The 12,893-nt window shown below is 43.6% G+C and overlaps 1 protein-coding gene across 2 annotated transcripts in view; it reads left to right on the forward strand.

Moving 5' to 3' along the window:
* caln1 (calneuron 1) overlaps positions 1-12,893 on the forward strand; it is a 48,112-nt gene that overhangs the window by 31,971 nt on the left and 3,248 nt on the right. For both annotated transcript variants that reach the window (XM_019271387.2, XM_019271386.2), the window contains exon 5: positions 8,752-8,908. In XM_019271387.2, coding sequence (XP_019126932.2) covers positions 8,752-8,908 — 157 coding nt within the window. The remainder of the gene's footprint in view (positions 1-8,751; positions 8,909-12,893) is intronic.

The raw sequence follows: 12,893 nt of genomic DNA on the forward strand, positions 1-12,893 counted from the left end.
AAGTTTTTGGTCAGATTGAAAACGTTTCCACTTGAAGATGAGAAATATTTAATATAATCAGTTCTGGGCTTCAGTATGGACCCTGTTGACAAAAGCTGCCGTCACCCCTTTGGGTTTAATTAAACCGTGTGCTGAACATGTGCAGGTTTGGACTGAGTGGCAATCGAACGTTAACCCCCTCCAGTTAAATTGTGCTTAGAATTAATTCCTCCTCCACGTCTTGAACCCGCCGTGTTTTCCTGCTGTTCTCGACCCATTCTTCTGTTCTTCAGTGAAGGTAATGGATTACATGAGGCAGGGCATATAGATATACTGAATCCCACTAATGAGGACTCTTCTTCAGGGGTTAATGGGAGTAATTTCACCTTGATTAATCATATCAACAGTAATTAGCTGCTGATAGCTTACTCAGTGGTTTTTAGGCGGCCCCCCTTCTTACTTACTTTCCTAAGATTGCCTCGGAGTCGAGCCATCTAAAGTTTGTTGTTTTGATTTGCTGCCGCCTCTGCCGTTATGTCATTGTGCCTGCAGTAAATGAAAAGTGAATGTGAAATGAGACAAGCTCTTCAAAGGGAGAGTATTAGCTTCTGCACTGAGATTCAGATTCAGATTTCCCTGAAGGATTCACAGACCGTTAAAGCATTTATCGGATCAGACTTTTCTGTTTCCTGCTTGTGTCTGAAAAAAAGCCACCACTTAAGATGAAGCTGTGTGTGTGTGTGTGTGTGACTACATTAAAATGTTAGAGCTGGACAGGTGACTGTCTCTCTTCCTCGGGGCCTGAATGTGTAAAGGCTTTGTCCGTTTTCATCGAGGCCCCATGCGGCCAATGTTTCCGTCACTTCAACACTCTGACTGACTGGCTCCCGTTTCATTTTTCTGCCTGTTGTGACACCCATGGCGCATGTTATGTTGTTCTTTCTTCCACAATGAATCTTCTGTCCTTTGACGGCCGGGTAACGCAGCGGTAATGGAGACATAAATTTCTCCTGAAGGGGTCGGGCGCCCTTTCAGCCGGGATGGATAGGCAGAGATCGATAAAGACGCTGAGCGATCATTTCAACAAGAAAAAGAAGACCTGGGCCTTAAACACGGATATGAATATACGAAGCTTAGTCTGGCCTTCTTACCTGTTACAGTGCAGTGATTTGCAGTCATGTAATCGTCTGTCACGGCAGCTTGTTAACGTGTTTATTCCTGGGTTAATACAGGTGTTTTAAAATAATGAACGTGCTGGAAATCTGTGACATTGATGCTGATTAATATGAGCAACTTAACGACCTTCACAACAGGACATCAGAGATGACGTGTGGAATACATTAAAGGTCCAGTGTGTCAGATTTAAAAGGCTCTGTGCACAGAATATTACCAAGTTTTTTTACCTTAGAATGAGATGCCATGCGTCTTCTTCCATGGTGACCACCATGTTTCTGCAGCAGCTCAGGCTGAACAAACTAATGTGTCTGGCAGCCCTCGTAGTTTTTCCTCCACGCCAGGAAGGAGAGGGCGAAGCAACCACATCAGCAACCACACCACTACATGCCTTCTGAATCCCACGCTGGTGCTTCGAGAAGTTCGTACATGGAAAGAAGTTTGAAATGTGAGACCGAGCAGAAAGCTAAGCTGGAGAATGGAAGAGTTGGATGTTGTTGAGACTGAGAAGTGTCGTCATGGGAAAACTCTGTAACAGATTCAGATACTGTATCGTTAATAATGCAGCAGTGTGTATAAACTGCTTTGTAAATAATAAATCTCTCAGCGATAAATATCACCAGCCGTAAGCAGCAGAAAGGTTTGCAAGAGGGATGTCCTGAAGAAGCGATGGCTCAGAGACTGTTAGATGGAATCAAACTAATGACGAAACGCTACGTTACTTTCCTGGACAGCAGCAGCCGGGGTCGCTGCTTACCGGCTTCGAGCTGTCAAACCTGTTAACCTTCACTGTCGCTGTCAGTGACCAGAGGTAGAACCTCCCCATTTAAGTCCACGTACAAACACTCAGTCGGGTGTTTTCCTCCTCGCTCCTGACTGGGCGGTGATGCAAGCGAGTTTCTGCACAAAAATCTCAAGCAAATGTTGAAATTCTTAAATTGACAGCTGCAACTTCCCCGAAGTGCAAGAGGATGCAATTTTAGTTCGGAGGGGAGAGAAGTGTCATGCTGCCCCGGTTGACAAATCGGCTTGGTTGGATAAAAATTTACTTTTTTTCCTACCTCACATTTTTTGGTGAAGTGTGCATACAGGTGTGGTTCTTATCTCTGATTATTTTTCTGGTTTTGTGCTGGATCTCACAGGATTTGACTCTTTTCTGACAGCTTCAGAGGGTCCTGCCTGGTGTCTGTGTTCATCATCTGTTTGTGTTGTTACAAACCTTTGTTTACCTCGTGAAGATGGAAGATTTCTGTCTTTGCATTGCTTTCTTTGTCAGGATGCCTGAACAGTGATATGAACTGAAACACAATCACATTCCCACCAAATATCAATCAGCTTCAGACACAATGAATTTCGGAGTATTAGGAGCTTATCGAGAAGAGCAGAGGTCCTAAAATCTGTAATTCAGAACAAATCCAGTGAGTCTGAAGGACGAGCTCCTTCCCAGCCGCAGTATGTTTCAGATGCTTTAATATTTCTGCCATTTAAAAACAAAACACTTGCCAGCCCGTTGCATTAAGTTTTAGATTAGCAAATGCATATAATTGGATTCTACCGTGTGTGCAGAGCATTATTGGGTAGCTGTATAATTTGGCTGCACTGCAAAGGGCTGAACTCAGCAGATGGATGGATGCTGGCTCCTGGCACCTTCTCACCGCCTGTGTGTGTGTGTGTGTGTGTGTGTGTGTGTGTGAGCAGCTGAACACGCCTCATTTATGAAGTGTAGAGAAGAACAGCGCCTTCTCGTTCGGGCCGACTCCCCTCCCCTCATCTTCAACCCCAAATCCACTTTGCAGCGTGACGAACAGGCGCGCGATCGATTGAGCGAAATCACAGTTCATGGTTTAATCCAAGGACGGCGTTCCTGCCAGGCTGAGAGAATCAGCCTCAATGCAGCTCCTTAGGTCGAGCTTGATTATGTTTATGGTAATTATCATTTTATTCAATCCTGCTAATGCGTAGAAGAAGAGATCATTTTTTTATAGAATCTATTCTCATTTAAATGTGTCACAGGCTTTCACATTATCCAGACAGAGAGCCGAAGGAAGACGATTTAAAATACAGACAGTCAACAAGCGTTTGTGTTCCTCTTTAAATGAGGTGTGAGTTATGTCAGAGCAATACAATTATACTTATGTTTGGCTTTTCTTAAAGGTCCAGTGTCAGATTCAGATACAACGTAACAAACATTAAGTTAAAAATATATATAAAAAGATTTAAACAATATAAATATATAAACAATATGTTCTAGACTGGAAAGAGCTGAGCAGCTTGAACAGAAATAAATCAAATATTCACCTGACGAGGTACAGTAGTAGTTGCATTTAGGAACTAACCCTTTATATGCCACAAAGCGGGTCCTTTAAGTCATACTGTAACAAACACTGGACATCTTTTGGGGGGTGTATCTCAGTCCATGGAGACCTGGCTTGGGAACTGGAGGGTGGCTGGATCGAGTCCAGCATGGAACAAAGTGGTTCTGGTCCCCTCGAGGGATTAATGAAAGTATCTCTTCTTCATGTGCCAAAATGTTCAGGTTGTTGTATTCAAAACAAAAAAGGTTTGAGGTGACACAGGTCCTGTGCTTTTCTCTCTCATATTAAACTAAATATACTCCCAGCCCTGAATGCTTATTTGGAGTTTCACTGACTCTGCAAGAAACTCATTGCAGCTCTTTAGAATTCAATCCCAGTGCACCCTGAACAGTTTAATCAGCATCAGACCAGTGGCATCTCAGATAGATCAGAGTCTTCTGCATCTTGTTGATGTTGTGGAAACTCTTTTTTAAAAAAATTAATGAGTAAATCCGCTCGGAGAAGAGAGATTTTAGAAACCGTGCAAGGCTCCGTCGTCACTGTCTCTGTCATTTCTCGAAAAGGCTCCTCATGAGCTTTAACCTCAGCGGCGTGACAGTATGTGACATTTCCAACTCTTCCACAGACTCCATTAAAAGCCTCCTGTGCCTGCAGCATGTGATTACACTTCAGACTGAACTTCTGAGAGGAGTGTGGAACAAAGCAGACGACTGAAGGTTTCCTGTCTGTGCATGAGGTTCAGCACAAAACCGTAGGTCACACAACAACACTGGCTGTCCCACTTGTAGAAGTCACTTCAGGTCCACGGACGTCATTCTTCTCTGCTGTCCTTTCTTTCCCCATATTCTCCCGTAAAGGTCACTCCACGCTCGAATGTGAATGTCAGATGAGTAAGTCTGGGTGTGGGAATAAAGAATAAAGTTTCTCTTATCTGCCACTGTCAAAGTTAGTGTCCGATCTGCTGGATCCAATCTGAATTATTGAAACGACGACTTGTGGTTTTGGTGTTGAACTCGCCTTGGTTTGTGAAGTTCATTGTAAATGTTAACAAGTGTTAACTCCTCGTCTTTGGTTGAGGTTTCGGGACTGTGTTAAGTTTAGTTTATTGTTGGTTCTTAGGAAATAGTTCAGGTTTTTTCCTTACTGTGATCTCATTTAGACAGTTTAGACTAAATAACTTTGTTCATGTTGCTTCCTTTCCCCTGAAGAGCTTTACTGAATGAATCTATCCTCCGGCTCGTCCCTCTTTTTCCCTGTGCAAATGAAGCTCCGGCGGTCTCCTGATGTCCGCCGGCGATGGCGTTGTTAGAAGAAAGCAAGGTTGCATGAAGGTCGAGTAAACACAATTAGGCTGCCGACCTGCCTCCCTCGGGAAGGAGTGACACAGAAGTTGGCTGTAACTTTAAGTGGCAGATGCTGCGGGAGCGCTCGAGGTGGATCTGTCTGTTTAGGACAGAGTGGCGTTTCATTCGTTCTTGTTTCCCCCCAGAGGGAGACGAGAGGAGACAAACGGAGCTCTGTTGTCTGCGGGACATGTCGTCGTTTTCTGGAGCAGAAAGCAAAATCACTACGTTGTACTGTGCACGTGATGGATGATATCCTCTGTGGGCAGAAGCACTCAAACACAGACGAGAGACTGTCTGAGAGTTTTGGTGTGTTTGAATATGGATGATCGTCATCTAAAGAGTGCTGCAGCTCATTAATCAGAACATGTTCACTTGAGTCTTTTGCTTCAAATCATCATATATATATATATATATATATTCTTGTGAGGCCTTCATGAAGCTCAAATAATTATTTTAATTTTATTTTGATTTAACCTTCATTAGACCAAGAAAACTCCCATTGAGATTTAAAAAAATCTCCTTTTCAAGACAGGCAGCAGCACAAACTGAGAGAAGAACTGAAACAAGTAGATACAATAAAGACAGTAACCGACAGCACTGCAACACGTAACATCTAGGGATGGGAATTGATAAGGTTTTTACGATTCCGATTCCATTATCGATTCGATTCTTCTTATATCATGTTTTACAAAGCAGCACATGGCACTAACATGGTAGGCAGTGTGTTATTTACCTTCCGTAGTAACCACAGAGGTGTTCATAGCCTGGCTGCTGCTGCTGCTGCTAGGTTGAGATTCATCTCCAGTCCGAAGCGTGTCAAAAACACGACATTCATTTCAAAATATTGCATGTTGTGTGCGCAAATGTTTCTGCATGTTCGTCGTGTTCCCTCCCGACGCTGTTATCTCCACTTTGCAATGATTGCAAGTCGCCCTGTTGACGTCTGTTTTGGTAAAATGCTTTGGAGTGTTTGAACCGAGTGGGTGCTATTGTTTACTACTGATTGCACTGCACGTGCCAAACTTGGTTTGGTAAGTTACGTGACGTAATTCGTACTTTCTGGAATTGACAAGAGAATCGTTAGATAAACTGCCAAACGATTCCATGGAATTGAAACACACGGAACCGGTTCTCGACAAGAACCGGTTCTCGATTCCCATCCCTAGTAACATCCCAAACAAATGAAAGGTGTAGTACCAGCTGTGAATCCAACAATATCAGTTTAAGCAACACCCCAACGATTCGAAAATGGATTAAATGAAACGTCTCCTTCATGATTTCTGTACAAATATTCAGTTCAGACATATTAAAGTCTGTTGATCAGAAATGCACAGACAGGATGGGAGCAACACAAGAATCGTCTTGTATATGAAAATATTAAAGTGTGTGTTTGATGTCTTTTATGAAGGAGTCATGTTTCCTTTACTGTGGCTGCAGCAGCTGTAATGTTTGTATCGGGCGGAGGATTAGATTTGCTCAAATTCAAAACAATTACACGATTTAACTCGGCATAAATTGTTAAATAATAGAGCATATAAAGGTAACAGGTGCAGTGTTGGTAGGCTGGAGTACAGCAGTGATTGTTGCGCCAGAGTTTTGATTCAAACGTTTAATGTTCCTCATTTTTTCTGCAGTAATAAACGCTCAGTCCAATCTGGTGCAGCAGCTCCATTTAACGTTAACGTATTACCGTAATACAGCTGACATATGGCTCATCATTTTTCTCCGCTCTTAATTTACATTTCACTAAAGCACGCATGATTTATTACAATATTATTGTGTACCTTTTATTATACCTTTGTCTCGCCAGCATTTACATTTACTTTCCCCTTTTGATTAATGACCCCGCAAACAAAAGATGAAACATTGACCCCCCAACTTTTAATTAGCTCCGATAATGAATCTCTTTGAGCCGTGATTGGTGTCAGTGTTCATTAGCTCACTCTGAGGTGCTGAGATAACAAATGATATTGATGATAAATGTGATTTATGTCCAAGTTTGATTTATGTAATTATCTACCCGCTGGGTCTGCCAGGGAGTCCAGTGATTGTTATCCGTCTCTCTGTGGATATACATCATCCGTCGCAGTGTTGCTGAGTGCAGCAAACACATATTTTCACCTTCAAGGTATTCGAGAGTTCCTCACCACCTGAGCAGGCTGTGCTCCCATTAGTACAATCACCGACTTGTCTCTCAGTTTGTGTGTCTGGAGCTGCTTTATCAGAAGCGAGCAGACTTTCTGCTTTTACATCCCATGCAGCCTATTTCAGAAGTAACACTAACTGCAACCATGAAAACGAGCCAGCATCGACGGCTGGATCCACCCATGTGCTCTAACTTTGTCCTCTGCATGCTCATCGAGCCTGACCTGTCGCTTTTTTTAAAAGCAGCATTGAAATATTTGACTTGAAGTCACAGATTAGATTCACTGACACTGTTTGCAAATGTATCTGGCGGTTCAGCCCGGGCTACAAAAAACACAAGGTCACAGGAAAAAACAACCTTATATTTTATTTGTTTGTCTGCGACATCAGACTGTCCTTAAAATCGGTACCAGGCCATTAAATTGATTGAAATTTTAGATTTAGGGTCAGCGTTCTCGCATATCGATGGAGCTTTATTTGTGTGTTATGTAAAGCCTGTCAGTCCGCACTAACCTCTAACAGGTTCATAAACACAGCAGTTGCACACAGACTATAAAAGACTTTATATATAATTATTTCATTAGTTTAATCAACAGTAATCTGCAGTATGGTTGGAGCTTTCTCCTCTGCCTGGCACAGCTTTAAAGGCGTCACCGCTCAGACTTTGAGTCATCGTTGTGCATATCCATCCATCCTCTTGTACAGCTTATCCCATTAAGGGTCGAGGTGGGTAGTATCCCATCCCAGCATGCACCGGGCAGAAGGCAGAGACTGGAACGGGTACTTAAGGGTGTGGGGAGCAGAAAAGATCCGACCACCTGCTGGGTTCAAGGCCGCAGCGTTTCAACCTCGGAGCCGCTCGGCTGCTTTGTCGAGGAGAGTTTAGGGATGAATGGAGACGTGTCAAATTACCAGTTATGTCTCTCCAGAGTTTGTCAGGTCAGCGGAGAGTCAGAGAGCTGCTCTTCCACGACGATGTTCCCTCGTACTGAATCTGTCAGAAATGTTTCTGCAGCTCAGGGGAACTTTCCTCATTTGTTAATTCTGCTGTATCACTATAAACAATCAAGGACGGCAAATAACAAGGGCGTCTAATCGGCTAGTGATCCGATGTGTACAGCATCAGTACACATTCAGAGTGATTCAGTAACACTGAGTCTGGACTTCTGTGTTTATATTAAATAAATTCTCAGTTAGTCATATCATTAATTTCCTGCCTTCCTGTTTGGCTTAATTGTATTGCTGCCTTTAAGCAGCCTAATGCATGAAGAGAATTAAATATTTTTCTCATTACAGCTCTCGAGCGTTGAAGTGGAGTGCAATCAGAGGCCGGCAGCGTCTTTATCAAGTCAGAGTGAGCTCTCAGGAAGACCTTCACACCTCTGTTTACAAGCTGTCGTGTGCGACTTTGGGCTGAATAGTGTAAAAACTCCAGCACATTCAATTTAATCAACGCATCAACTCTGATTGAAGTGAATCCATTAGAGTTAGTGGGATGTTCGTAGTAAAGAATTATTAGAACATGCTTGATGATTTATGCATTCTGTAAATTATTCATCGTAAGTTGTTGGCAGCCAAAACTCAATGAGAGATGTTTGTGACGGCGGTGATGGAGTTTTTATTTGTGTCTCATCCTAAAGTTGGAGAAGTGAGTTGTCACATGAGTTAGTACCGGATGAGTTCATGTGAAATCCTGCTGGGCTTACTGCAGAACAGACAGTTTATTTATGTGAAATGGTCTCTTTTTTTTTTTTTAAATATCCTCCTCTCATCTCATCTTTCTCCTGCTGCAGTTTGACATGCAGAGGATCACCCTGGAGGAGCTGAAACACATCCTGTTCTACGCCTTCCGCGACCACCTGACCATGAAGGACATCGAGAACATTATCATCAACGAAGAGGAGAGCCTGAAGGAAAACTCTGGGAACTGTCAGACAGAGTTTGAGGGAGGTGAGTCCCTCGGCTAACTTCACACACAGGCTCTTAAAAGCAAGTGTGGTGGATGTGTACTTAAAGAGAAAGTAGTCCGTGCTGTCAGGAAGAATTTGATATGTACAGCCAACGCAGTCACAGCACACCTGCTGATTTATTGATTTGAGGCTGGTGGTGGGGACCAGCGTCAGCTGGTCACCAGTTCAGAACCGATGAAATATGCATGGCCTCGCTCTGCAAAACTGGCCATCCAAGATTTATGGAGAGCAGCGGAGGGTATTCCAGGACTCTCATGCAACGAGAATGGGAAATGTCATTGTTGCTTTGATTTCAAAGCACGTTTGATTTCGTATGTTCAGATTCAGCGAGTCGACCTTGTGAGATCTTGATGGAAAGACATATTTATCCGGGGAACAAGATTAAAAAGCAGCATAAAACATTTACAGTTTAATATAAAATAAAACTTATAGACGGTCTCGTGTCACAGTGCCAGACCACATACCTGCAGGACGAGGTTAGCGGGCATCTGTCTGGCTGTAACTGAGCAGATGCTTGTTGCTGTTAAGCCCTTACACGTTTTAAATTAACATTGTTACTATAATTATTTACCTCTTAGCATGTCTGTGCACGTCCTGCTGTTCACTCTCAGGCTCGTTTCTGGTGTCTGCCTGTGAGTCTTGATTGGAGAGCATCAGTCTCTTTGCACTGCAGCGTCAAAAACGGCTCATTGTGGGGAAAAAAAAAGTGAAGTATTAATCTTGAACCTTTGACCTACTTCCAGTCATCATGTCTTTCAGAGCTGACTAATGTTGTGTTCAGAAAATGAGAAGCTGTATACTTCCCGTGACATTATTGATCGTGTGTGCAACTTGACTGATCGTCGTCATTAAAAATGCACGGGCGACATTTTGTCCCGACACCAATCATGAATGAATTTGGGATGTAGAACAGGCTGAGTCATGATGTTTCAAGTTCCTACGTGTCCTGAAGGCAGCATGGTGGAGCCGGGCCTGAGCGTACTCTTTGTTATGCAGTGAGACTGTCCTCATCGGAAGTGTTTGCCACATTAATAATGCTGTGTGTGTGTGAAACTCCACCGCAGTGAGATTTTTCTTTCTGCTCAAGGTCGTGTAGATTTCTCAGAGGCCAAATGGCCCCTCAAACACCACCTGCCTGTGAATCTGCTCCGTCCGAGAGGGAATACTCTCGGCCCGACACGGGGTGTCAGCGACGGTGGACACAGACTGCACCAGCACTTTATCAGGATCTTAAAACCGGTGTGCGGTGATGACAACATGATGTCCGCACCGGGTTTATGATGAAGACTGACCACGGCGGGATCACACACACACTCATCTGTTGGTCCATGAGCACCACCTGCCACACAGGGACACCAAAATGTGCTCCGTCATGCAGAAATCAATACATGGTGTCACAGTGCGATTCATACTGAGTACAATTCATCATGCTACTCTGGTGCTTATTGCTTCAGCTCGCTTGATATATGAGGCAGCGTAAAAGGCCCCTGATTTCCCTCTGGCTTCACCTCGCTCCTGAATCAATATGGTGTGTAGCTGAAAAACAACAGAATAAAGAATGTAACCAGTGATCCATCCGAGTTCACCAGGCACTGATTCATTGCTCAGCAAATTGCACCAATAGCGTAAAAGCGCAGAGGAGCGTACGGAGGTAGCAGCTGTCCGGGGAGAGGCTGGCATACAGGTGTGTAAGTTTGTGATGTGCACCTGCGTTATTTTCATTCACAAGTTTTCATTCACACGGTTATAAATAAACATTTAGTGTTTAATATATAAATTAGCTCATGCTGGATAATTTGATTTCTTAAATGAGCAGCCTAAAAACACTCTTCACAGCCTTTGGGACTAAAATCCTTTGTGGATATTTGGCAGTGATGTTGTTACTCTGGGCGGCTGAGGAGGTGTTTTATGAGGCTGACGGCAGGTTCAGGCGACTGGACGGAGAACTGATGTCTAGACCGCGACTCTCCTCCCATCTCCACAGTCTGCCAGGACGAGCTGAACACATGTTGTTTCCATCGACTCCCTCCTCGACTCACCCCGACTTATACAAGCGTGCATAGATCTCTCATATTCAACCTTCAAGACATTTGAAGGAACAGCTTCAAGTTTCTGTTGATCGATTCCTTGCAACAGTTTGAATGATAGTGAACGATCAGCTTTAGTACCTGAGATACCGGGGGAGATTTTCATGTCATCTCAGAGCAGTAGTGGCCTAAAAAGTTAAAGAAGCGGCTTGAGATCTTTCTACCTGCTGCTTCAGCAGATGAGGCTGCGGTTGTACTCGGCAGCATCACGGTGTGAATGCGAAGAACTGTAACAGTGAGGCTTTGAAAAAAACGATTTGTTCTGGTTAAATTCAGGTACAACAAAAACATATGATCTGCTATGGCCTACAAAAAAAAAACTCCAGCATTCCTCCAGTTTAGAGTTGCATAACCTCGGGTGTGATTGGCTGAAAGCTCCTTCTTAGATAATCCATTTGGCTAAAAAATCACTTTTATATGATGTGAGCGTCTGGAATAGTATTTCTCAAATGCTGATTGCCTCCTAACGACGCCGTCCGAGCGTCTAAGCCAAGAAAGATGTAGCAATCTCTGTCCTACTTTCCACACTGCATTTACTTTGGAACAGCAGTCAAGAAGCTTTTTTTTTTTTTTGATGACTTCAGTGCTTCTTGAATTGAGAGTTAAAAATAGTACGAGTGAGAGTGCGAGCCATGTGGCTGCGGGTCATTGGCCCGACTCCCCTAATTACTGCGGCTCGGTAAAATCATCTCAGCCGCTCGCAGCCCGTCGACCTTCTGCAGGGGAGGAAGAGCTGCTGAGTTTTACTGGCCGGCGCCGGAGGTTGATTTGAACCAGTAAATGATCTCATAGAGAGCGAGCCTGGAATGCAGCTGTGTGAATGTGAATGTGTGCGGCCGCTTGGATTTCTAATATAATGTCCTCAGGTTGGTGTCATTTACCTGCACTCACATGCAGGAGGTATCGTGGAGACAAAGCACTGATGCTCATGAACTGCATGAATAAGAACAGACGTCGTGAAGCTCTCAGCGTGGTGGCTTCGGCCGTGTTCTCCCAGGATAGGCCTACGTGGGCTGAATGACGCCTGGTTGTTGACGCCTGCTGCCCGTGACCTCACCTACCCATCAGTCAAAGCGTCCACGCTCTTAATTATATGTAACTTTGAGATTTAATATCATTTGAACTGGTGAGTCCTATAAAGAATCACCATCTGTACAGTCGTCATAAACTGGAAAATTAATTTTAAAGAGGAAAACAGTGTTTTATTACTGCTGTGAAGTTAGACGTTTTATAAGGGGGCTTATGGAGGTTGCTTCTCTTTTACAGGCAGCTTTAAGTTGCTGTTTGAGCATCTGTAGTATCTCTGTCTGCAGCATCTTTGATTAGATTGTATCCGCCTCCTTCAAACCTCTCAGCTCCAGTTTGTTTCTGTTAACACAGCAGATATCACAGTGTACTCCTGTCCATATTACTGTGTTTCCTAGTTTAAACACTCTCTAGTTCTGCCATCATATCCTGACATTTGTCTGCGTCTCTGCTCCTGTGAATTGTGACGCTCACCTCAGTGTCCTTCTCTGCTGATCGCGGTTACCCGCTGCTCATTCAGCTGGGATCCAGAGCGGAGCTGTTAATTCTGCCCGGCAACACTAATGTGAGATCACACTTTGAGTTTATTTCCTTTTGGTCCCAACCACAGTGACAAAGTATATCTGTGCGGTACATGACCCATCATCAAGTCAGCAGTGAATGACTTGTTATTTCATTAAGACATCTTAATAGATGAGAATAAGCTCCATCAGGTACTCAGATTACTTTGTTTTGCTTGGCTTTAAGATCAGGTTTCTAAAACCATTTTCGGTTGAATTCTTTCTCCCAAACACAAACAGATCTCTTGACATTTACAACATCTTTGTGCAGTTATTTAGTTTGCATGGCGTT

The sequence above is a fragment of the Larimichthys crocea genome, chromosome VII (assembly GCF_000972845.2).
Source record: "Larimichthys crocea isolate SSNF chromosome VII, L_crocea_2.0, whole genome shotgun sequence".
In the NCBI taxonomy this organism is placed as follows: domain Eukaryota; kingdom Metazoa; phylum Chordata; class Actinopteri; family Sciaenidae; genus Larimichthys; species Larimichthys crocea.